This window comes from Dama dama, chromosome 9 (assembly GCF_033118175.1).
Source record: "Dama dama isolate Ldn47 chromosome 9, ASM3311817v1, whole genome shotgun sequence".
In the NCBI taxonomy this organism is placed as follows: domain Eukaryota; kingdom Metazoa; phylum Chordata; class Mammalia; order Artiodactyla; family Cervidae; genus Dama; species Dama dama.
The window spans coordinates 109,537,281-109,564,783 of NC_083689.1; the positions used below are offsets into that span (position 1 = coordinate 109,537,281).

At 39.4% G+C, this 27,503-nt stretch overlaps 1 protein-coding gene across 1 annotated transcript in view; it reads right to left on the minus strand.

Annotated features, from left to right (window-relative positions):
* TMEM232 (transmembrane protein 232) overlaps window positions 1-27,503 on the minus strand; it is a 249,098-nt gene that overhangs the window by 164,716 nt on the left and 56,879 nt on the right. Inside the window, exons 8-9 of the mRNA XM_061149508.1 lie at window positions 12,430-12,553; window positions 10,912-11,164 (exon numbers count right to left, since the gene is read on the minus strand). Coding sequence (XP_061005491.1) covers window positions 10,912-11,164; window positions 12,430-12,553 — 377 coding nt within the window. The remainder of the gene's footprint in view (window positions 1-10,911; window positions 11,165-12,429; window positions 12,554-27,503) is intronic.

Sequence of the window (27,503 nt, forward strand, 5' to 3'; positions counted from 1 at the left end):
TCCAGATATACAAGCTGGATTTAGGAAGGGGCAGAGGAACCAGAGATCAAATAGCCAATATTTGTTGCATCATGGAGAAAGCAAGGGAATTCTGGAAAAACTTCTATTTCTGCTTCATTGACTACATGAATGTCTTTGACTTTGAGGATCACAACAGACTATAGAAAATTCTTAAAGAGGTGGAAAAATTCTTATCTGTCTCCTGAGAAACCTGGATGCAAGAAACCTCAGGAACCAAGTGTTAGAACGGGACATGCAACAATGGACTGGTTCAATTTTGGAAAGGAGTACGCCACAGCTGCGTATTATCACCCTGCTTATTTAACTTATATGCAAAGTGCATCATGCAAAATGCTGAACGGGATTAATCTCAAGCTGGAATCAAGATTGCTGGGAGAAATAGCAACAATTTCAGCTATTCAGATGACAACACTCTCATTGCAAAGATGGAGAGGAACTAAAGAGGGTCTAGATGAGGGTGAGAGAGGAGAGTGACAAAGAGTCAAAGAGCTATGATCACGGCACCTAAACAGGCACAGCTAGAGAAGCCACGTGCCTCCGTGAAGAGCCCCGTGCCCCACAAGTAGTACCCAGTGCTGCCAAAAATACACAAAAACAGTCAAAGCTGAAGTCACAGTCGCAGGAAAACCCTGATCTGGTAATATATCTCTTCACTGAACAACTGAGCAAAGAATTCCAAAAAAAAGAAAAGAAAAATCTCCAGGAACAAATCTCAGTGAGACAGCACTATATGATTTACCTGACATAGACTGAAAATAACTTTCATAAAGGTGGATCACCATGAACAAAGGACTTCAACAGATATACAAATGGTCAATAGGTAAACAAACAAAAAAACAAAAGCTCAATATTAGGAGTCATCAGGGAAATGCAAATTAAAACCACAGTGAGATACCACCACACACATGTCAGGATGGCCATTATCCACAAAAAGCAAATACAACATGTGTTCACTCAAATGGGAAAAAAAATTATTGCTGGTGGGAATGCAACATGGTAACTCTTCAGTTCAGTTCAGTTGCTCAGTTCTGTCTGACTCTTTGGAACCCCATGGACCGCAGCACGCCAGGCCTCCCTGTCCATCACCAACTCCCGGAGTTTACCCAAACTCATGTCCATCGAGTTGGTGATGCCATCCAGCCATCTCATTCTCTGTCGTCCCCTTCTCCTCCTGCCCCCAATCTTTCCCAGCATCAGGATCTTTTCAAATGAGTCAGCTCTTTGCATCAGGTGGCCAAAGTATTGGGGTTTCAGCTTCAGCATCAGTCCTTCCAATGAACACCCAGGACTGCTCTCCTTTAGGATGGGCTGGTTGGATCTCCTTGCAGTCCAAGGGACTCTCAAGAGTCTTCTCCAACACCACAGTTCAAAACCATCAATTCTTTGGTGCTCAGCTTTCTTTATAGTCCAACTCTCACATCCATACATGACTACTGGAAAAACAATAGCCTTGACTAGACAGACCATTGTTGACAAAGTAATGTCTCTGCTTTTTAATATGCTGCAAGGTTGGTCATTGCTTTTCTTCCAAGGAGCAAGCATCTTTTAATTTCATGGCAACCCACTCCAGTATTCTTGCCTAGAGAATCCTGTGGATGGAGGAGCCTGGTGGGCTGCTGTCCATAGGATCACACAGTCAGACACAACTGAAGTGACTTAGCGGCGGCAGCAGTCACCATCTGCAGTGATTTGCCATAAAGTGATGGGACTGGATGTCATGATCTTTGTTTTCTGAATGTTGAGGTTTAAGCCAATTTTTTCACTCTCCTCTTTCACTTTCCTCAAGAGGCTCTTTAGTTCTTCTTCCCTTTCTGCCATAAGGGTGGTGTCATCTGCATATCTGAGGTTATTGATATTCCTCCCCACAATCTTGACTCCAGCTTGTGCTTCATCCAGCCCAGCATTTCTCATGATGTACTCTGCATATAAGTTAAATAAGCAGGGTGACAATATACAGCCTTGATGTACTCCTTTCCCTATTTGGAACCAGTCTGTTGTTCCATGTCCAGTTCTAATTGTTGCTTCTTGACCTGCATATAGATTTCTCCAGAGGCAGCTCAGGTGGTCTGGTATTCCCATCTCTTGAAGAATTTTATACAGTTTGTTGTGATCCACACAGTCAAAGGCTTTGGCATAGTCAATAAAGCAGAAGTAGATGTTTCTCTGGAACTCTCTTGCTTTTTTGATGATCCAGCAGATGTTGGCAATTTGATCTCTGGTTCCTCTGCCTTTTCTAAATCCAGCTTGAGAATCTGGAATTTCTTGGTTCATGTGCTGTTGAAGCCTGGCTTGGAGAATTTTGAGCATTACTTTATCAGCATGTGAGATGAGTGCAATTGTGCAGTAGTTTGAACATTCTTTGGCATTGCCTTTATTTAGAATTAGAATGAAAACTGACCTTTTCCAGTCCTGTGGCCACTGCTGAGTTTTCCAAATTTTCTGGCATACTGAGTGCAGCACTTTCACAGCATCGTCTTTTAGGATCTAAAATAGCTCAACTGGAATTCCATCACCACCACTAACTTTGTTCGTAGTGATGCTTCCTAAGGCCCACTTGATTTCCCATTCAAGGATGTATGGTTCTAGGTGAGTGATCACATCAGTAGTTATCTGGTCATGAGGATCTTTTTTGTATGGTTCTTCTGTGTATTCTTGCCACCTGTCCTTAATATCTTCTGCTTCTGTTAGGTCCATACCATTTCTTTCCTTTATTGTGCCCATCTTTTCATGAAATATACCCTTGCTACCTCTAACTTTCTTGAAGAAACATTGTAACAGGTGCTATGTAAAAGTTTGAATGTTCCTCAAAAAGATAAAGATAGAATTACCATGGGATCCAGCAATCCCACTTCCAGCTATATATCCAAAGGAAAGGATATATAGTTCTTATATTTAGTACAGAGATATTCACTCTTATCTTTAGTAAAGCACTGCTCACAATAACCAAGAGATAGGAACAACTTTAATGTCCATCAGGAAATGAGTGGACAAGGAAAGTGTGGTGCATTTCTGCAGTGGAATACTATCCAGCTTTAAAAATGAAGGAAGTTTTGCCATATGTAACAACACATATGAATCTTGGGGACATTATGTGAAACAAAGTAGGTCATTCACAGAAAGACAAAATACTGCATGATTTCATTTATAGGAGGAATATAAAATAGTCATATTCATAAAATCAAAGAGTGAAATTGTGGTTTCCAGGAGACAAGGGAAAGTAGAAACGAGGAGTTACTAACCAAGAGACATAGTTTCAGTCAAACAAAGTGAATAAGCTCTAGAGAACTGGTTTACCACACTCTACCTATAATCAACAATGACGCATTGTATATGTAAAATTCTAAGAAGGTAGGTATCATGTTAAGTGCTTTTCCCACAATAAAATAAAATTAAAAATTAAAAATACAAACGGATACATTTGTCTAACTGCCTTACATGTATATTAATATAACCAGTACTATAATTATCATTTTATATTTGTCTGAATTTGATGGCTAACCTGTATTTGGGTTATTAAAGGAGTTAAATACTTTCCATGTATAAAAACACAACCGTATTACTGAGTATTTTTGTGGATAACCTTCACCAAGGTAAGAGGTATATTGAAGATTTAATAGAGTATCATTAAAAGTTTCAATTGGTTCTAAGATTCCAATTAACTTTCATTTACTTTTTAAAAAGGAAATATTACTCTGTGCTAATGTTTTTCCCTAAGTTAAAATGAATCAAAATGAAGCATACAAGGTTATTTTACAACTGTGACATGTATTTCATTCACTATCATTACTGTAAAACCAGATTAAGAAAATAGTTCTCAACAAAGGAATGAAAGGCAAAAATGTCATATTTACTTTTCTCTGTTCTGAGACAACATAGAATGGAAAAATACTTGGGACCTACCCTTCTTCACCTCATACTTTAAACTAGGATAAATTACTACAAATTCAGACAAAATTAACAACACTACCACCTTCCAGCAAATGTATGTTAATTATAAACCATATTTAAAATATGCTTTTCATTCATTACAAAAAGTTGCCATAGGAACTTGGCAGTAAGCAAAGACATAGGATTTGATGAGAGCGTGGAGATGGAGAAAGAGAACCAAAGCAATTATCTTCAAATATCTGAAGGACTTGAATGTGAGAAATGAGGTAGACTATTTTTGGTTGCCTCTGGAAAGCAAAATTTAAGCAAAAGTTTGGAAAACATGGAAAGGTAGATTTCACTATAATATAAGGAAGAATCCTTCGCAGGGTTCAAAAGTGGAATGACCCATTTTGGGAGACAGGGGATTCAAACCTCAGCTGACTTCTGAGCAGAAGTTGGCCATACACTGTTTGCAAATGGTCCGGATGTGCCCTAGATGAGGACTGATGAGGCTTCTACTCCTCTGTGACACTTTTGATTCTATCACTCACTGTCTGTTTCTTCTATGAGACACACCAAACCCGGGTCTGCTGCCTGTTTCCCACCAGATAGATCATTTTCAAGTTTTACTTTCACAGAACAGATTTCAGATAATCAAGGCTTATTAAAAGCTATTCTTTTATCCGGAGAAGGCAATGGCACCCCACTCCAGTACTCTTGCCTGGAAAATCCCATGGACGGAGGAGCCTGGTAGGCTGCAGGATTCTTTTATCACTCTAAAAACCAAAGTAGGGACATAGAAGATGGCATATGTAGTGTAAACGCTAGACACCATATTCAAACACAGTGTATAACACAGAGCTGGGCTTCCCTCTGTGTATGTCGTATATAAAGCATCAGCTATAAGGACACACGGGCTGGATGCATAAAGGTCTGTAACAAGTAGGAAAAGTATTTTCCTCTGATGAGGACATTTTACCCCCTTGTCAAGGACCAACAGACTAGTTCCAAATAGGGAAAGGAGTACATCAAAGCTGTATATTGTCACCCTGCTTATTTAACTTCTATGCAGAGTACATCATGAGAAACGCTGGGCTGGATGAAGCACAAGCTGGAATCAAGATTGCCGGGAGAAATATCAATAATCTCAGACATGCAGATGACACCACCCTTATGGTAGAAAGTGAAGAACTAAAGAGCCTCTTGATGAAAGTGAAAGAGGGGAGTGAAAAAGTTGGCTTAAAGTTCAACATTCAGAACACTAAGATCATGGCATCTGGTCCCATCACTTCATGGGAAATAGATGGGGAAACAGTGGAAACAGTGTCAGACTTTATTTTTTGGGCTCCAAAATCACTGCAGATGGTGATTACGTCCTTGAAATTAAAAGACGCTTACTCCTTGGAAGGAAAGTTATGACCAACCTAGACAGCATATTAAAAAGCAGAGACATTACTTTGCCAACAAAGATCTGTTTAGTCAAGGCTATGGTTTTTCCAGTGGTCATGTATGGATGTGAGAGTTGGACTATAAAGAAAGCTGAGCATCAAAGAATTGATGGTTTTGAACTGTGGTGTTGGAGAAGACTCTTGAGAGTCCCTTGGACTGCAAGGAGATCCAACCAGTCTATTCTAAAGGAGATCAGTCCTGGGTGTTCATTGGAAGGACTGATGTTGAAGCTGAAACTCCAATACTTTGGCCACCTGATGGAAAGAGCGGACTCATTGGAAAAGACCCTGATGCTGGTAAAGATTGAAGTTGGGAGGAGAAGGGGACGACAGAGGATGAGATGGTTGGATGGCATCACCAGCTCAATGGACATGAGTCTGAGTAAACTCCAGGGGTTGGTGACGGATAGGGAGGCCTGGCGTGCTGCGATTCATGGGGTCGCAAAGAGTCAGACACGATTGAGCGACTGAACTGAACTGAACTTAGAGCAAAATACATAGGCTATGTTTTCTCAAAATACAGTGTCAGAAGTGGTTTAATAATACAGATTATTCCTGGATTCTACTTTTAGTATTTTCAATCCAAATTTCTGAAACAAGGTCCAGGAATTTATCTTGGCAATAAGGACTCACACAATAGAAAGTCTGAAAATGCTTTTATAAGCATTGTTGTAGGACAAGGACTGTCAGACAGAAGTTCTCAGTCATCTTTTTCATATTGGTCAACATGAAAATGGATTGTTTTTTTTTTTTTTCCACGTCATTCAAAAGGTCAAATAGCATAGTTAGCATAGCACAGTGGGGTAGTTATTAGCACAGGTTCTGAAGACAGACTGCCTAGATTAAGTCTCACATGTACCGTTTACTGACTAAATTTCCTTGGAAAAATAAACACTTAGTGCCTCAGTTTTCTAATCCACCAGAAGGGGATACTACGAATATCTACAATCCAGTCTTGTTATAATGGTTAATATGTTAGGTGATGCATGCTACATGCCTAGAACAATGCCTGACACATAGTAAGAGTTTTGCAAATATCCATTATGATTATTATTACTCTGTTACCCATTAGGACAAAGTGTTTTTCAAAGTCATAAATTCAGTAGGCAAAATTCTGTGTGTTTAAATAAATTAACATTTTTTAACTTCCCTCATAGCTTTCTAGTTCAAAACTGTCTTTTCTAGGTATATGCTACAAAACCTTTTTCCCAATAGTGACCTTCAAACTTGCCAGCAGCTGAACACCACTGGGAAGTGTACTAGTCTGCTTGGGCTGCCTTAACAAAGTGCCATAGACCAGAGGTCTTAAACAATAGAAGCTCATTTTCTCATGGTTTTGAAGGCTGAGATGTCTGAGATCAAGGTGCCGTCTGGCTGTGTTTACGGTGAGGGCCTTCTTCCTGGCTGGGGGACAGTTTGCTTTCTCACTGTGTCCGACCCAGTGGAGAGTGAGCACTCCGGTGTCTTCCCTATAAGGACACTGGTTCTATCACATCAGGGCCGCACCAGCATGACCTTATTTAGTTACCCCTTGTAGGCCCTATCTCCAAATACAGTCATGTTGCGGGTTATGATTTCAGCATATGAATTGTGAGGCTTGAGGAGCACAGTTCAGTCCATAGAAGAAGGTGTAGAGGATGGTCCTCCATGAAGGGAATCCTACAAGTCAGACACCTGGAGTTTCAACCAGATATTAAATTCAGAGGTGGTATTTATAACCATATATAGAAATTTCTATTCAACCCAAATCGTGAAAGCTCAGCACTTCTGTCACTGGCCAGAGACCTCAGTCTAGAATTAATAGATATCTGACTCTATGATAAGGGTGTCTGACATAAAACGTTAGAATAAAAAACGTACATGCTAAGTAGCCATCCATTCCTCCACATTTTTCAGGTTCTGCACCTGCTCCAGGTAAGATCGACAGGAAATTAACTTAATGGAAGTTGTTTCCTATAAGATCGTCTTCACAAAACCATGATCTGAAGAGTTTCTTTATATTAAGGGCTATACACAAAAATGGCCCATAAAAATATTGCCTGATTCATTCATAAAAAGGCATAATATTCTTAATGTTCATAATATTCTTAAATGTTTTCCAGTGTCATTTATATCTTTTAAGTAAATAAAACAGAATTCCCAGATAGAAAGTGTACAAAGGAGTAAGTATTAGGAAAAAACCCTTCCTCACTGACTTCTATCTTGTGATAATATCATTAAATACATTAGCAACTAAAAAACTTATTAATATCCATTGGACCTTTACTATCCATGAGTTACCATGCCAACTATGTATATGTTTCCATAGTTTTTTTCTTACAAAAAGTCTCATGATAACAATAGTATTTTTATCTTAATTATGGAGCAAAGAAATCCAATCAAAAGATTAGATAAGTTGACCTGGAATTTTGAGATAAAAGTGACAGAATTAAAATACAAATATGCATGACTCCAGAATTGATTCTTTACCTCTAAGCAAAAAATATACTTACTTGAAGGGAAAATTATGAGGAAAAAAAAAGGTTATTTTCAATTAAATAAAGAAGAGCTCCTTGCTCTCTGTGTCACTTTCCAAAAAGACAGTCTTATCCGCTCCAGTAATCATGTTGACAAGGTCTGCACAGATGACATTACTTTCGGAGGCACCTACTTTCAGTGGTCTGATAAAGTGGTGATCATTATCAACGATCATGCACACAGGACAAGCCAGACAGAATCATTTTCCCTCTGTGGGAAAATCAATCAGCGACACTGCAAAGAATCAAGTCATAATGAAACACATCAACAAAAATAGTAAGCCCTCTCCTTTGGTGATATATTTGACCATGCATGTGAACAGTCATGTAAAGCAATGACTTTTCACCATGCTGACTGATGCAGGAAGACCAGATATTCAGTACAAGCACAAGGAAGAGACCTAAACCTTACGTCCAGTAGAAGTGCATTCTCTGATTCTGATAGAGATGGAAAAAATTGCAGAATTTTCTGACACTCTTGAGACATCTTTAGCAAAACAATCATCATCAACTTATTTAAACACTCCCCACAAGAAACCACAAAGATGCTTTAAGTATTCATGATTTCAAAATACTCAGAATCGTTAATGAGGCAAACACCACTAGTATTATTTATGGCTTGTACAACTTTGAGGCCTAAGAAAATGTATTGAGTTTTGACTGCAGAGGAAGCAACTTTGGTATGTCTCTCCTCTTTACTGCAGATAGAATCTTTAAAGGTATTCCACAGCTCGAAACATCTGTTTTCCCACTTGGGTTGAGAAAATATTGATAAAATGTTGTTTAATGATTTCAATGCTAAGTTCAAGTATAAGCATAAGAAAAACATCAACGAAAGCAAAAGAGTCAACCACAGCCTCAGGGTACCACCTTCAGACCGCAGTTTGTTAGAAACTGCCTTCTCTCTCTCTATTTTATTGCCATTTAAGAATAAAATGCTGACACCATGTGATCTGTAGAGAAGGCTCCTTGATCCATAACACTATAGATGGATAGAACCACATTGTACATTATACCAACAGTGAAATTTACAAATTCCTACAGGAGTTATTCAGGACGCAATTAAAGTATATACCTTCATGAGACTATCAGTTACAGGACAAGTATCTAGGCAGCGATGTCACCTAGGGACACACATCAGAATCTGCTGTTTCTTGGATCTCATACTTTTCCACTGGTTTGAGTTCATACCAACCAGAAACAAGTGTGCTTATTCAGATTTATAAAGAAGAGAAAGCAATGACCAAGGATGACTGGATCTCAGCAAGTCCAAGCTCACAGATCGTTCTCTATAGGCACTGCTCAGAAGAGAAAAAGCACAAATAACTGCCAAAAAAAGTTCTCAATAGGTCTGCTCTCCGTAGAGAAACAATTATAGGGGACATGGCCAATATTTGAACTAGGAAGATTTGGGGTGTATTGCTCAGGGGAATGAGGAATATGAAGCTGTAAATAATAAATGGAAAAGCAAAAATCTCTTCCAAGAAGTCACCCATGTTCTATTCCCATACTATCAAAGTCATCGGGGAGACGATAAGAAGCATCAAAGAAAGATCAACAATGAACAAATAAATGCACTGAAATCATCAATCTGCTGAAAAAAAAAATCAGATTGCTAAAAAGAAGAAAAATTGTAGGATCCACAGAAACATGCAATCCTACTGTTGTGAGGTTTTACCAGAGCTCAGGGCTCATGGTCAGAGGGAGGCCGAGAAGCTTCCAGGAATACAGATCCTACACACACAGGATCTTCTATACCCATCACTGAACAGAGCAGGAAAAGAGCAGAAAGAACTAATTCTACACAGCTGGGAAAAAACTGAAGGCCCCAAAGTTTCACATGAATCTGTGCAGTGGCAAGTTAAAAAGCATTTGTTGAGCTGCCACTATATAGGAAGACTTCTGACCATTCTAAATACATTTAAAAAAAAAAAAATGTGAACTGCGAGAGAAGTGAATACCTGTTCACTTGATCAATACTATAAACAAGGGAGAAGTATAATTTATCTGTTAACTAAAAGTCTATTTAAAATTGGCACTGGTAGAAAATTAGCATCATCTTCTTAAAAAGTGGGCAAAAGTCAAGTAAATTATACTTCAAAGTAAGTTTCAATCTACTATTTAAACCAGAACTATATTGAAAGTACTTTTAAAATAGCAAGCAAGTTCTTGAGAAAGAAACTATCTGTGACTAAGATCTTACTGTTTAAAATTATATTCACACATGTTCAAAATCAATGAATTTGCCTCCTTATCTTGCAATTATCTTTGAAATTCAGTGATTTATTTAATTACACAATAAACTCACTATCATTATTGCCCACCTACTATGTTCTAAACACCATGGTGAACACTGGGTTAATACAAATATAATTCAGACACGAATCTCCAATCTCAATTATCTTAAAAGCGAGAAACATATACCTAAGAGATTATAGTAACATATAGATTACAGACTACACGATATCCATAAAGAAGAGTTCCAGCTAACCTGAAAGGACGCTTTTGAATTATATTGTCCCTGGCGTGCCCTTTTAAAAACAGAAGTATCTTATTCTAATAATATGCATAGGCAACAGTAGAAAAATAAACTTTAGTACTGAGACACAAGTCAGGCACATTTTGAGCATAAAATGCGAGATGTGAAGAATGTACTATAATATCTGAATGATTAAAGAGAAACGCTCTGGGGTCTGGGAAGAACAAGAGAAACAGTAAATGAAAATGGAGAAGATGGATGAGATGGCCTAATGGAACAAGAGTAAAACAAACTTTACACACATTTTATAAGTTTTCCTAAGGTCATCTCCTGTTTCCAAGGAATGTAACTTGAATCATAAATCAACAAACTCTAGGGTACATTTCAGCTGTTTTAAAATTACTGATGAAAAATTTCCATCTTATAAAATAGACTTCCTAAATTTGTAGACAGTTCTAGTGAATTTGAAATTACCTTCCCACTTCAAAATGTTAACATTTTGTACATAAAAAGCTTATTATTATATATAGAGAGATATCTTAAAAATATTTCTCAAGTTGGAAAACAATTTACTTACAACAATCTGATGTTTCTGAAGAGAAATATTCCAAAAGACCCGAAATACTCGTTTCCCTCAATTCTGGCTCTTCTTGTGATTTGTCCACAAGTAAAATATCTTTCTGTGAGTTTTTACAGTCACAGAAACCAATTAAAGCAGTCTTTCTCAAAACAGAATTGGTTGCATATAAGCAGATTTCTGCAAGAATTTTTATGTATATGGAGACTACATTCTGGGCCCAGGAAAAGTCATCTACCTCGCAGCTTTTATCCTAAAATGAGAAAATAGCTATTAGAGAATCAAAGTGTGTTCTGTCATAATGAGAACTACATACCACACTTATAAGAAATATCTTCAGTTTGTATAGAGTTGTTAAAAGACCATAATCAACTAATATTTCTAAAATGCACTCATTAAAAGCACGTTTTCCATGGGTAGATTGCATGAGACAAGGTTCAAAAAATAAAAAATTACTAAAAAGTATATAAAGTACAACATTTCAATTTCCTTAGTAATCAATGGATTGTCAATTAATCCAATGAGATACTATTCTCCATTTCATATTGTAAAAGAATTTGTTTTGTATATAGCTCAATTTGTATGTACACTTTTATATATTTTTTCATAGGAAAGCAAGAAAGTTATATATTCTGGAGAGGAATTTGAACAGCTGTTTTAAGAGTATTAAAGTAAAGTATATAGTCTATCATTTGGTAATAAATCTAAAGAAATATTCATAAATGCAGGTAAAGATTTTTTTGTATGAGAGTATCAGTTCAATATTATTTGTAATTAACTGTGAATTGGTGTTGGTGATGGACAGGAAAGCCTGGCATGCTGCAGTCCATGGGGTCACAAAGAGTTGGACACAACTAAGCAACTGAACTGAACTAAACTGTGAATAACGCAATTAACTGAATTAGAAATAAGCTCAAAGTTCAACAACAGAGAAACAGTTACCTCATCCTCACTAAAATGTGTTAATAAATCTTAATAATATGTAATGACAAAATTTTTTTAACTAGGAAACTAAACCATGACTATCTGATGCCATGTTTGCTAATAAAATTTAAAATTCCTTTTGTGTTCATGCATGTGTGTGAGTACAATATACTATCGCTGTATCTCTATCTATTTATGTCGGGATGTATAGTAAACATGCTTTACTTCCACCTTTAACTAAAATTATTATTACAAAGTCAGGCTCATTACAGGGGCTTCCCTTGTGCCTCAGACAGTAAAAAATCTGCCTGCAGTGCTGGAGACCAGGGTCTGATCCCGGGTTGGAGAGACCCCTGGAGAAAGGAGTGGCTACCTACTCCAGTGTTCTTGCCTGGAGAATCCCATGGACAGAGGAGTCGGCGGGCCACAGTCTTTGGGTCCCAAAAGGTCAAACAGGGCTGAGCGACTAACACTTTCACTTTCTTTCATGATCATTATAAGTCCTAATATAATGTACAACTAAAATAGGGTCAGAAGTAAAAGTTGTTTCAATGTAGGTCTTTTTGTGCACCTTCATTAATAATATACTCTTACCCGATTTTGAACAGGCGTAATGCTTAACAGAAAATCTCTCATTAGGTCCATGAAAGCTTTCAAACAATCTATGTTTAATCTGGCAGCCTCCCCAAGGACCAACAAAGCCAAGGCTAAATCCAACCTGGAAATTTCATGAAGAAAACAATAAAGACTTCAGATTAAAATAATACTAAATAATAATCTTTTAATGAAAAAGGTAATAGGCCAGAAGAAATGACTACTGTGGATGACTAGATACATTTATTTTCAATAAAGACTAGTGCTGTTTGTCATTGGCAAATGCTTACAGAAAAGGGCCACCTTGGGACAGATGCTGAGTTCACAATAGTGCACTGACAAAACTGAGAGCAAAAAATGTTACCAATGATCACTTCTCTTTATAGATCCTGCAGTGCGAGCAATCTAAAGCACTGGTCACAGAGTGTCCCCAAGATCTCACAATAAGTTTTGATTTTTAACCTCTTGCAACTGATTCCAACAGGTGAATTTCAGAAGAGAGCTTTCTTCTCAAAAGAGAGAGTTAAAAATGGTCTTTTGAAATACTCTGAAAGCTCAGTATTTTTATAAAAAGTGCAATTTATCCAAATAAATTTGTATTTCACATTAAATGGAAGACTGCCAAGATTTGAAATAATTATACAACTAGGAGGGCTTCCCTGGTGACTCAGATGGTAAAGAATCCACCTGCAATGCAGGAGACCTGGATTTGATCCCTGGGTTGGGAAGATCCCCTGAAGCACCCACTCTGGTATTTTTGCCTGGAGAATCCCATGGACAAAGGAGCCTGGGGGTCTATGGTTCATGGTATCACAAAGAATCGGACATGACTGAGTAACTAACTAAGCACACGTGTGTGCGCGCGCGCACACACACACACACACACACACACACACACATATACATACAACTGGGAAATCATATAAGAATTTACTAACTGTTCAGTTCAGTTCAGTCGTTCAGTCGTGTCTGACTCTTTGTGACCCCATGAACCGTAGCACGCCAGGCCTCCCTGACCATTACCAACTCCCAGAGTCCACCCAAACCCATGTCCATCAAGTTGGTGATGCCATCCAAAAATCTCATCCTCTGTCGTCCCCTTCTCCTCCTGCCCTCAATCTTTCCCAGCATCAGGGTCTTTCCCAAGAGTCAGTTCTTCGCATGAGGTGGCCAAAGGATTGGAGTTTCAGCTTCAGCATCAGTCCTTCCAATGAACACCCAGGACTGATCTCCTTTAGGATGGACTGGTTGGATCTCCTTGCAGTCCAAGGGACTCTCAAGAGTCTTCTCCAACACCACAGTTCAAAAGCATAAATTCTTCGGTGCTCAGCTTTCTTTATAGTCCAACTCTCACATTCATACATGACCACTGGAAAAACCATAGCCTTGACCAGACGCACCTTTGTTGATAAACTAATGTCTCTCCTTTTTAATATGCTGTCTCGGATGGTCATAACTTTCCTTCCAGGGAGTAAGCATCTTTTAATTTCATGACTGCAATCACCATCTGCAGTGATTTTGGAGCCCCAAAAAATAAAGTCTGACACTGTTTCCACTGTTTCCCCATCTGTTTCCCATGAAGTGATGGGACCAGATGCCATGATCTTAGTTTTCTGAATGTTGAGCTTTAAGCCAACTTTTGCACTCTCTTTCACTTTCATCAAGAGGCTCTTTAGTTCCTCTTCACTTCTGCCATAAGGGTGGTGTCATCTGCATATCTGAGGTTATTGATATTTCTCCCGCAATCTTGATTCCAGCTTGTGCTTCATCCAGCCCAGCATTTCACATGATGTACTCTGCATATAAGTTAAATAAGCAGGGTGACGATATACAGCCTTGACGTACTCCTTTTCCTATTTGGAACCAGTCTGTTGTTCCATGTCCAGTTCTAACTGTTGCTTCCTGACCTGCATACAGGTTTCTCAAGAGGCAGGTCAGGTGGTCTCGTACTCCCATCTCTTTCAGAATTTTCCACAGTTTATTGTGGTCCACACAGTCAAAGGCTTTGGCATAGTCAATAAAGCAGAAGTAGATGTTTTTCTGGAACTCTCTTGCTTTTTCAATGATCCATCAGATGTTGGCAATTTTCTCTCTGGCTCCTCTGCCTTTTCTAAAACCAGCTTGAACATCTGGAAGTTCATGGTTCACGTATTGCTGAAGCCTGGCTTGGAGAATTTTAAGCATTACTTTCCTAGCATGTGAGATGAGTGCAATTGTCTGGTAGTTTGAGCATTCTTTGGCATTGCCTTTCTTTGAGATTGGAATGAAAACTGACCTTTTCCAGTCCTGTGGCCACTGCTGAGTTTTCCAAATTTGCTGGCATATTATTAACCATAAGTGTACATATATTCTAACAGTTTCAGGAAATTATACATTTAATGTTATTGTTATTCAAATTTCAAAGAGCTGATAATAGTGTAAATGTAAAATTATCTCTGCCTAGGGCTACATACTGCCTTGATTCATAGGCCATTAGTCAGTTAAATCAGCCCACACAGTCAACAAAAGAGTCCAAAATGCACTGCTTCGGTGCAGTCTCAAAAACAATAGAATGATCTCAGTTTGTCCTTCTCCAGGGGGTCTTTCTGACCCAGGGACTGAGCCCAGGTCTCCTGCATTGCAGGCATATTCTTTACTATTTGGGCCACCAGGGAAGCCCCTACAGTGATCCAAGTCTATAACCCAACCGCTACTGCCAAAGAAGCTGAGACTGACTGGTTTTACGAAGACATTCTAGAACCAACACCATAAAAAGGTCCTTTTTATCACAGGGCATTGAATGTAAAGTAGGAAGTCAATAAATACCTGGAGTAACAGGCAAATTTGGCCTTGGAGTACAAAATGAAACAGGGCAAAGGCTAACAGAGTTTTGCCAAGAGAACATAGCAAACACCCTCTTCCAACAACACAAGAGTGGACTCTACACATGGACATCATGAGACGGTCAATACCAAAATCAGATTGATTATATTATTTGCAGCCAAAGATGGAGAAGCTCTACACAGTCAGCAAAAACCAGACCAGGAGCTGATTGCAGCTCAGATCATAAACTCCTTATTGCAAAATGCAGGCTTAAATTGAAGAAAATAGGGAAAACCACTAGACGTAGTGGTCTGACCTAAATCAAATCCCTTTTTCTTACACTGCAGAGGTGACAAATAGATTCAAGGGATTAGATCTGTTAGACAGTGTCTGAAGAACTATGGACGGAGGTTGGTAACATTGCATGGGAGATGGTGACCAAACCATCCCAAAGAGAAAGACACGAAAGAAGGCAAAGTGGGTGTCTGAGGAGGCCTTACAAATAGCTGAGAAAAGGAGAGAAGTAAAAGTGAATGATATACCCAACTGAATGCTGTGTTTTCAAAGAACAGCAAGGAGACATAAAGTCTTATGTAAACAATGCAAGGGAAAAGAGGGAAACAATAGAATGGGAAAGACTAGAGATCTCTTCAGGAAAATTGTAGATATCAAGGGAACACTTTATGCAAAGATGAACACAATAAAGGACGAAAATGGTAAAGACCTAACAGAAGCTAAGGAGATTAAGAAGACGTGGTAAGAATACACAGAAAAGTGTTAAAGTGTTAATCCCTCAGTCATGCCCAACTCTTTGTGACCACATGGACCTTAGCCCACCAGGCTCCTCTGTCCATGGGATTTTCCAGGCAAGGACACTGGAGTGGTTTGCCATTTCCTTCTCCAGAGAATACACAGAAGAACAAAAAAAAAAAAAAAAATGTCTTAATGACCTGGATAACTACAATGAATGTGGTCACTCAGTTAGAGCCAAACATCCTGGAGTGTGAAGTCAAGTGGGCCTTAGAAAACATCACTACGAACAAAGTTAGTGGAGGTGATGGAATTCCAGTTGAGCTATTTCAGATCCTAAAAGATGATGCTGTGAAAGTGCTGCACTCAATATGCCAGCAAATTAGGAAAACTCAGCAGTGGCCACAGGACTGGAAAAGGTCAGTTTTCATTCCAATCCCAAAGAAAGGCAATGCCAAAGAATGCTCAAACTATCAAACACTTGCACTCATTTCACATGCTAGCAGGGTAATGCTCAAAATCCTTCAAGCCAGGATTCAACAGTACAAGAACCAAGAACTTCCAGATGTACAAGCTGGATTTAGAAAAGGCAGAGGAACCAGAGATCAAATTGTCAACATCCATGAGATCATAGAAATGGTAAGGGAATTAAAAAAAAAAAAAAACTACTTCTGCTTTATTGAATACACTAAAGAGTTCATTGGAAGGACTGATGCTAAAGCTCAAACTCCAATACTGTGGCTATCTCATACGAAGAGTTGACTCATTGGAAAAGACCCTGATGCTGGGAGGGATTGGGGGCAGGAGGAGAAGGGAACGACAGAGGATGAGATGGCTGGATGGCATCACCGACTCGATGGACACGAGTTTGAGTAAACTCCGGGTGTTGGTGATGGACAGGGAGGCCTGGCACGCTGTGGTCCTTGGGGTCACAAAGAGTCAGACACTACTGAGTGAACTGAACTGAACTGAAAGAGTCTGACTGTGTGGATCACAAAAAACTATGGAAAATGCTTAAAGTGATGGGAATACCAGACCACCTCACCTGTCTTCTGAGAAATGTGTATGCAGGACAAGAAGCAACAGTTAGAACTGGACATGGAACAATGGTCTGGTTCAAGATTGAGAAAGGAGTACGTCAAGGCTATATGTTGTCACCTTGCTTGTTTAACTTCTATGGACAGTACGTCATGCGAAGTGCTGGGCTGGATAACTCACAAGCTGGAATCAAGATTTCTGGGAGAACTATCAATAACCTCAGGTATGCAGATGACACCACTCTAATGGCAGAAAGCAAAGAGGACATAAAGAGCCTCTTGATGAGGGTGAAAGAGGAGAGTGAAAAAGCTGGCTTAAAACTCACCATTCAAAAAATTAAGACCATGGCATTCAGTCCCATCACTTAATGGCATATAGAAGGGGAAAGAGTGACAGACTTTATTTTCTTGGGCCCCAAAATCACTGCAGATGGTGACTGCAGCCATGAAATTAAAAGATGCTTGCTCCTGGAAGAAAAGTTATAACAAAACAAGACAGTGTATTAAAAAAGCAAAGACATCACTTTGCTGACAAAGATCCATAGAGTTAAAGCTACGGTTTTTCCAGTTGTCATATGCAGATGTGAGAACTAGACTGTAAAGAAGGCTGGGGGAATAAAAATTGATGCTTTTGAACTGTGGTGTTGGAGAAGAACCTTGAGAGTCCCTTGGACAGCAAGGAGATCCAACCAGTCAATCCTAAAGGAAATTAACCCTGAATATTCATTGGAAGGACTGATGCTAAAGTTGAAACTCCAATGCTTTGGCCATCTGATGTGAAAAGCTGACTCACTGGAAAAGACCTTGATGCTGGGAAAGGCTGAAGGCAGTAGGAGAAGGGGACAACAGAGGATGAGATGGTTGGATGGCATCACTGACTCAATGGACACGAGTTTGAACAAACTCTGGGAAATAGTGAAGGACAGGGAAGCCTGGAGTTCTGCAAGTTCATGGGGTTGTAGAGTCAGACACAACTTAGAAACTGAACAACAAAAATAAATCAGTTTAAAAAGTCAATATATTTTAAAATTATATTTGAATTTCACAACTGTGATACTTTAGGTCAGCAAGTCAAGTTCATCATGATTTTCAAAAGGAAACGCCTCTAACTATGGAAAAAAGATAATTCTTTGCATTTCAATGATGCTTTACAGATCTCGAAGTTTTTCACAATTTACCTCCTTAATCCGAACCACAATTTTTGACACATTGAAGAACTTTTTAAAATACTTTAAAAATATTTTAAAAATTGAGTCAAACAGATCTGGGAAACCTGTCCCAGTTCATGTTTTAAGCTAGGTTAACTGATAATTTAAGTCTTCTCCCACCTATGTGTTTTTCCTATTTTTTTCAATTTTGCTTTTCTAAGCCATTATTTAAATACATTAATATTTAACCTTAGCATTACAATGCTGCCTATTGCACACCTAGTTTCACTTGTCTCCTTCTTCCTTTCAGAAGTAAATGTCAATTTTGTTCAAAATGGCAAAGTGATCAATGAATTATTGCTTCCACAAGATGGAAACCTTTTACATCTTGACTGGGGTAGTGATTACACAGGTGTATCCATCTGTCAAAAGTCATAGATCAGTATACACAAATTGTTTTAATTTTGTTATATATGAATTATACCAAATACATCTAATTTTTAACAAGTGACTCCCCAGACTCCTTTGGAATGGTGTTAAGTATGGGTTTGGTCAGTGAGATATAAGAGGAAGCATATTATGAAAGCCTTCCATAAAATCTAATACTGATTTTAAATTCAGATAACAGATGCTCTTTCCTCCCTTGCTCATCCTTTTCCTGGGCATTCACACCTGACACCAGAAGGCAGAGCAGCTGTCTTGCAACAATGAGGATAAAAGTCATTCACTAAGGATGGAATAAAAGGAAGCTAGGAGAGGCGTGGCTCCTGGGGATTCCTTGAAGTATTTGTCTCAGTAGCACTTTACTTGTTATGTGTAATAAATAAAGCCCTATCTGGTAATGCAATTGTAGTCAGGTTACTATTACATGTAGGAGGACTAAAGCCTAACTGATACATTTAAACAATATTTATAAGCTTGAAATTTAGAGTAGAAAAATTAGAGATGTAATCTTAGCTCTATCACTAACTAGATATATGGCATAGGGCAATAGTCATATCTCAGCTAAACGTTAATCTACTCATCTATAAAGTAAATGTAGCAAAACCTACTTTTCAGAGACTATTATGAAATTTAAAGGAAATACTCTACATAAAATGTCTGGATTCAAAAGCCTGAGCTGAACTGAATTACTGCAATACTGTTATTTCAAAGTCAATAGATATGAGTTCAGTAACATTTTTTTATTTATGATGACTGAAGGAAAAGGTCTAGATGCTCTCCAAGATGAACAAAGACTGAGTCCTTCCCCAGAGTACTCATGGCCCCTGCTTCAAAATAAGGTCAAGTGAAGGAGGGGATAGTCTCAGACTTCACAAAACTTTACCCCTGAATACACCTCAGAGTCAAATGTTTTGTTTCTCCTGTTCCCTTTTAAGTCTGGAAAACTGTAACTAACCTTGGGCGGTTTCATTAAAATACAAATTGAAAAAAGATTCATCAGTGTCAGCCACCTATGGTTTAAAAAAATGCTTTACCAGAAACACACTATTTTCAATCAATGTTGTTGATCACAAAATTTTCAATATGGGAAAATGCCTTTGACAAAAATAGAATAAAAGCAGCAAAACTTATAAATTGAAGTTTGGTAAAAAATCAAAACTGAAAATTGATGCACATTGAAAATTTCGAAATTGATCTAGGTTAGACATTTAAATACAGCACTAGCTTTTTGTGAACTCATTGCAGCACACCAAGTCTCAATAACCAATACACTGACTTACTTCCACATGCCAAGAAAGTAAACATGTATAAAGTAATCTATGAATATTATAAATGTCCATCTAAACATGTAAATAAAGAAATGGAGGCAGAAGCTTACTGGCTTGTCTAAAATAGCATAGTCATTTGATTCAATTTACTTTCTAGCTTTTCTTCTTCAGCTTTTTTTCTTCTCTTTTTAAATTTTTTATTGGAATGTAGTTGATTTACAATGTTGTGCTAGCTTTTAAAATTCACGTGAATCACTACACGGAGTTAAACGTGACCAGACTGGGGCTGGACTTCAGCAAGTCTGACCCCAGTCCAGGTCTCCTTCTAGACTAATATAAACCAACTAACATATAAAACCCAGAGACTTCATAAAAAGATACCCGTTTGAATACCAGCTTATAGAAAGGTTAGAAACATCAGCATTCGAATTTTTGCCTAGGTTCTCCTTATTCTCCTATGACCAAATTATTATTTTAAAGGAAAGAAGTAAATTGTCTCCCTGTTGCAGCCCTTACAAAGAGTTACTTTAAACTTTCAATAGACATTTCAAAAAGCACTGACAACCCCAACAACCCACACCTCTGAAGATGGAGAATGAAGAAGATGTCACTATTTTACAGGGAACTTCCTGCAAGATAAAAAAACCATAACATTGATGGAACTGGAATAAGAAGAGCAAGAAGGTGGAGCCACACACCACTTCACGAAACTCAGCAGTCCTGATTCCCAAAAGTGAGTTAAAAGAAAAAAAATTAAGGAAAAACATTATCTCTACTGTCGATCATGTTTTTCATGGAAATAGGAAAAGCGCAGCCAATCCTATATTTGGAGATACTGAATTTTAAAGGAGTCGATATTTCTATGCTTCTTTATCCTTATCTCTCCATATTTATGCAGAGATAGCAACCTTCGGAAGACAAAAAGTATAGAAAACCATGCCCAGGGAAAGCGTGTGTAGGACGGGGGGACGGAGCGTGCTGTGAGCGCGTCCTCCTCAAAGGCTAAGTGGAGGGAGTAGGGGAATGCAGGGGTCCCTGGCGACGTTTGCCTTTGACCTCTGTAACCTGTATTGTGAACACAAACCTCTCGTTTTAAAAATAACACATGTGTATGATTTTGTCCTAGTTCTGAGATAAGTAAAACGGAAAATGGAAGAGGAGGCCCTACCTGAGACCAACGGAAAAAACAAAACAAAGCATTACAGCAAGAGCGAAAGAAAAGATCAGTCTGGATATTAAGGGATGATCACGCTCCTGAAGACGATTTCTTACAGAAGCCAGAAGACGCTTTTACAAGACTCTTTGGGCATCTTTAATAAAGCCTAGGAAGACACAACAATGAAAAGCCTTGATGCTGAGGTGAAAGACGAAATAGTTAAAAAAAAGAGAGAGAGAGAGGGGGGGTGCCAAAAATTAAATTTATAAAAATATAACTCAAATTCCTAATGAAGGCTGTTAAGCACCAAAAAAAAAAAAAAAAAAAAAAGGCACTTAAAAGGGAGCAAACTTGAAAAATTATTCAATAATTTAGAGGAAGACAACCCCTGGCAAATTGAGATCCATTAATATTGAATTCCTATTGAAACGACCAGACATAAAAAAACAAAAATCTGTAGTATCACACAAAAAAGAGAAACTTTAAGGATTTTAAAGCTATAAAGAAAATGTGACCCAAATGAAGGAAAATGTCTCCAGTGCCAAGAGGCCCAAAAATTGATTTAAAATGTAACAGTAGGCATATATGTGTGAAAGAAAAACCTTAGGCAGAGAGAGGCAGGCGTTAGGAACACATGTGAAGATGAGTAATCAGTGGAAACCCTCCTGAAATGCAGACCAGTAGCCACAGCCTCACACAGCGCGGGGGCGTCTCTCCAAGGAAAGCAGAGAATGCGCCCCAACAGCTTCCTAAGGCGCTCAATGAGACGTCAGAGGAGGCATCCACCTCCTTGCTGCAAACCACAAAGATATTCCAAAAAGGTTCTGGATTGAAAATAAAACAGACAAAACAAAGGGAGGCAGACTGGCTTTGACCTTCTCATAACAACGATAAGATAGGAAACAACATAGCAACATTTAGACATTTCAAGAGGGGAATTAAAAAAAAAACAACAAAACTATGAGCATAGTAATCTATTTCCACACAAAATGTACTTACACTTCTTAGGGGGAAAAATAGTGGCAAACGTTGTACTCAGCCAAGGGCTGCATGTAATCAGGGGCTCTCCTAATGAAATAGGTCACCTATATCCACACTTAGAACTTTACTCAAGCCAGCCAAGAAAGGAATAGCATTTAACAGCTTAAGAATGGAAAATCCTAGTGTTAAATGACTGAGAGTGAGTGGGAAGGACACGTTTTAGTAAGTCAACATTATTTTAAAAATAGGATCTAAAAATTAAATACATACACCATTCTTTGAGAAAAACAAACATTTTAAGAAATGATTTAACCATAATGTTGTTGGACACTAAAGACCACATTTACGGGCTAAGACGGTGAACATTAGCATAAACAAACCAGTCTCATCTTCACCGCACAGGGAAAAGAGAGCAGCAAGAATTTCCCTCCTGATTTTGACCACTTAGGAAAACTTGTTTAAAGAACAAGATACTCAGAAGAGATGAGCTACAGAAAGATCTGGTCTTTAGCCTGTCTGCTAAAAGGGTTCTTTCTTCTGGGCACAGAGCTTCAGTCCTGGCACGCCGGGGAAGGAAGTCAGGGGGAATGAAGGGACGGGATGTCGACAGACCACGACGGCCGTTTCATCTGAGCACCTAGGTGCTCCCTAATTGCCTGCTTCCATTGTCAGTAGACACCTGGTCTGCCTGTGTGGCCGGCCGGGGGTAATTAATCCCAGTAGCAAGATCTTTCTTATAGTCTTTGCACTTGCTCTTGTTTTCTTTCATTTCCTTTTTTTATTAATCATTGCAAATTAAGAGATCCTGTTTGGAGCGGCAACCCCTGTGCCAGGTAAAAACAGTCCTTATTAAATAATGTGAAGCTGGAAAATGGTATAATCATATTTATGCTGTAACCCTAGCAGCAGAGCATGATAGATTAATGAACAGGAAACACAGGCGAAGAGACCAGTTAATCAGCGAGCAGAGTCATGACAGCAAGGGCCTGAAGCCCGGTTTGACAGCGGCGGGGCAGAGCACGGAAACGGCCCTGAAAGGGGTCCGGGTGTCCAATTTGGTTAACTTGAGGAGAGGACACGTGTCAGGCCTGGAGACAGCAATTCAGTAGGTAGGCGTCTGGGAAAAAATTAATTCAGATCTGAACCAGCAGGAAATGAAGTATTATGGGGAAACGGTATAAAAAGTGTTTTCACGTTACTTACCTTTCTTTGTGATGGTTATTACCTCTGTTTAACATAAACAGACGCTGTTCATGGGGGTTATGTGAGTCAATCAATACTAGATAGGTAGCCAGAGATTAAAACTCAAGCCTTACGATTTGAAGCTGAATGTTTCTCTCACTGTGCCATTAGGGAGCAAAGCATAAATTGTATATTTATCTTTGATAGAGATAAATGTTTATATTTAGCTCAGAGGATTAAAGAATCAATAAGAAACCCAGGAAATGAATCAGAAGACTGAGGACCTACCCTGACATCTCAGTTCATGAAGAATGAAGAGGATTAGTGGTGAAAACTTGCGTCTGGATGGCTTTGGTTGGACGGTCACATGACATCATAATTACCAGGGATCAGGGAGACAGACATTGTGGAGGTCAGCACCGAGGCCAGAAGGAAAGGCCTCGCTGGGCAGGGCTTTCTTCGCTCAATTTATTTTGATACAAACACGAATACTCCGCGTCTGGAAAACGCTTGCCATGTCGGTGTAATTTTAAATTGTCAAGCATTTTCGGTATACGTTCACTGTGCGACTAGATGGGCTATTTTGCTTTGGGAGATATAATTTTACAGGTTAGTCGCTCTTTTGAAATGCCATGGTGCATTTCTCAGCAGTCCTTATTGGCTAATAATGCAATTATAAACACAATTCATTATTTTCGTGTTGGATGAGAAAGCCTTTTGTGCCGGCTTGAGCTATCTCCCCAGAGCAAGTGGTGCAGTTTGTAAAAGGCCAGACCACAGGGTGGAGCGTTCGGAGCAAGAAGCGTCACGTGAAGTTTAACCATATTACATGGAACGCTGCCTTACAGCAGCTGATCTGCGGCACAGGGCAGCCAAAATTCCAGCGTGAAGGCTGGTGTGGGACACGGGAGGGGCTCACGCATTCCTGTTTTCTCCACTTCTTCACCCTGCTTTATAACTGACTGTTCTTCGGGCATTTCCTTTCCTCAGTTTTTCCCTGTCTGCCACTGATCAGAGGTTGCTCTAATGCTGTGAGTCTCTCCTGGGGCCTTTTCACGCATCTTGGGACTGCCCTTTTCCAGCCTCTGCTGAAACCACTCGTTTCTGTTTCTTTCCTTTTGTGTGGTATGATCTTTATAAAGGGGGTTATAAGAAGTCAGGTGGGAACATATGTGATGAATTATCTCTTGACGGACAGCATCAGAAATCGACAGATGAGAACCACTCACCCGTATTGGCCCGAGCATTTTTGCCACTATTAATTAAGAAATTTCTTTTGATCCATCAGTTAAATGGTTTCCCTCTGCATGTTAAATCTCTGATCATTTTTCTATTGTGTGATACTGTACAGACATGCATGGAAAATGAAATCACTTGTGTTACTCCTTTTAATAGTCACTTGCCTTTGAATTTCAGCCCCTTACCAAACATTTCCTCTACCAAGTGTCACAGTTCTAAGGTCAAGCAAATCCTCAGTTCAACTAAGTCACGTCCGACTCTTTGTGACCCATGGACCGCAGCACGCCAGGCCTCCCTGTCCATCACCAACTCCCAGAGTTTACTCAAACTCATGTCCATCAAGTCAGTGATGTCATTCAACCATCTCATCCTCTGTCGTCCCCTTCCTAACAGAGTCTTAATTTACTATCAGGGTCTGAAGCCTCAGTATCTTGCACAATCCTAAAGATGTTTAGTCCATTTTTAAAATTTTTCACACGTACCTAAACTTTGGAGTACACAAAATTAATAAAGTTTCTCCAGAAATGCAAAAGCATTTCTGGCTTGATTTTGGTGATTAGATTACAGTTTGTTTGGTTTTCTGGAATTATAACTTCTTGAAAACTACATAGGTGGTCCCATAAATAACTTAAATACTTTTAAAAAGAAAGGTTTTTTTTTTTAATATGTGGTATAATGTTATCATTATAATTAACAGAAAACTTGCTAGTAGTCAAATTGCTAAATGTCAATGGGTTATTTTTGTTTACTAGAGACATGATTTAAAAAGAAAGATTAAATTTTTTTCTTAAAAAAACAGTACATAGGGCTTTCCTTGTCACGCAGTAGATAAGAACCCACCTGCCCACACAGGGAGCACAGGTCAGGTCCCTGGTCTGGGAGGATAACACAGGCCACGGAGCGACTGAGCATGGGTACCACAACTACTGAGTCCACTTGCCGCAGCTGCTAGAGCCTCAGAATCCTCCAGGCCAGGCTCCAACCACAAGCACACCAAGAACTTAAAGATGTTCAAGCTGGTTTTAGACAAGGCAGAGGAACCAGAGATCAAGTTGCCAACATCCACTGGATCATAGAAAAAGCAAGAGAGTTCCAGAAAAACATTTCTTCTGCTTTATTGACTATGTCAAAGCCTTTGACTGTGTGGATCACAGCAAACTGTGGAAAATTCATCAAGAGATGGGAATACTAGACCACCTGACCTGCCTCCTAAGAAATCTGTATGCAGGTCAAGAAGCAACAGTTAGAACCGTACATGGAACAACAGACTGGTTCCAAATTGGGAAAGGAGTACGTCAAGGCTGCATATTGTCACCCTGCTTATTTAACTTATATGCAGAGTACATCACATGAAATGCCGGGCTGGATGAAGCACAAGCTGGAATCAAGATTGCCGGGAGAAATATCAATAACCTCAGATATGCAGATGACACCACCTTTATAGCAGAAAGCAAAGAGAAACTGAAGAGTCTCTTGATGAAAGAGGAGAGTTAAAAAAGCTGACTTAAAACTCAACATTCAAAAAACTAAAATCATGGCATCCAGTCCCATCACTTCATGGCAAATAGATGGAGAAACAATGGAAAAAGTGAGACTTTATTTTTCTGGGCTCCAAAATCACTGCAGATGGTGACTGCAGCCATGAAATTAAAAGACATTTGCTCCTTGGAACCTAGACAGCATATTAAAAAGCTGAAACATAACTCTGCTATCAAAGGTCCATCTAGTCAAAGCTATGGTTTTTCTAATAGTCGTGTATGGATGTGAGAGTTGGACCCTAAAGAAAGCTGAGCACCAAAGAATTGATGCTTTTGAACTGTGGTGCTGGAGAAGACTCTTGAGAGTACTGTGGACTGCAAGGAACTCATACTAGTCCATCCTAAAGGAAATCAACCCTGAATATTCATTGGAAGGACTGATGCTGAGGTTGACGCTCCAGTAGTTTGGCCACCTGATGCAAAGAGCTGACTCACTTGAAACGACCCTGATGCTGGGGAAAGATTGAGGGCAGGAGAAGGGGACGACAGAGGATGAGATGGCTGGATGGCATCACAGACTCAATGGACGTGAGTTTGGGTAAACTCCAGGAGCTGGTAATGGACAGGGAGGCCTGGCGTGCTGTGGTTCATGGGGTCGCGAAGAGTTGGACACAACTGAGGGCTGAACTGACTGAAGCTTGTGGCTCAGAGCCCAGGGACCACAAGAGAAGCAGTGGCCATCACGGTGAGAAGCCCCAGCACGGCTGGAGAGTGGTCCCCATCCTGCAACTAGAGAAAAGCCCCCATCTCAACGAAGGCCCAGTGCAACCAAAAATAAAATTAACAACTAAATTAATTTTTTTAAAACGGTAAATTTGAAAAACACAAAACTATTTGGCAGTGCTCTTTTAAACAACTACCTTTTCCCTTCCATTACAGTCACTGTATCTCACTATTTTTTTCAATGTACTCTTCTGCTCATTCAGCACTGTCTCATGGTTGCCTTTCCCTCCCACACTTGATTTCCACAATGTCCTCCCAGAAAAAGAAAAGTCAGGATTCAGTGACATGATGCCGCAAAACAGTCTCCCAAGGCAGCCAGAATGAAAGCAGGATGATACACTGAAAAGAATGCTATGCTGGGCCCTGAAATCTGGTTCCAGTCACCACGAAGCCTATGAACTTGGCCTTGGTTTCTTCATCTGTAAAGTAAGAATAATCGTGTTTAATCCCCCAAGCCCCTAAATTTATAAAATTCTAAGTTTAAAAAAAATCTTAGAGAAATCCCTGAGGGTTTCCCTGACAGCTCAGTTAGTAAAGAATCCAACTGCAATGCAGGAGACCCTGATTCTATTCCTGGGTCAGAAAGATTTGCCGGAGAAGGGACAGGCTACCCACTGCAGCCTTCTTGGGCTTCCCTTGTGGCTCAGCTGGTAAAGAATCTGCCTGCAATGTGGGAGACCTGGCTTAGATCCCTGGGTTGGGAAGATCCCCCTGGAGAAGGGATAGGCTACCCACTGCAGCATTCTTGGGCTTCTCTTGTGGCTCAGATGGTAAAGAATCTGCATGCAATGTGGGAGACCTGGCTT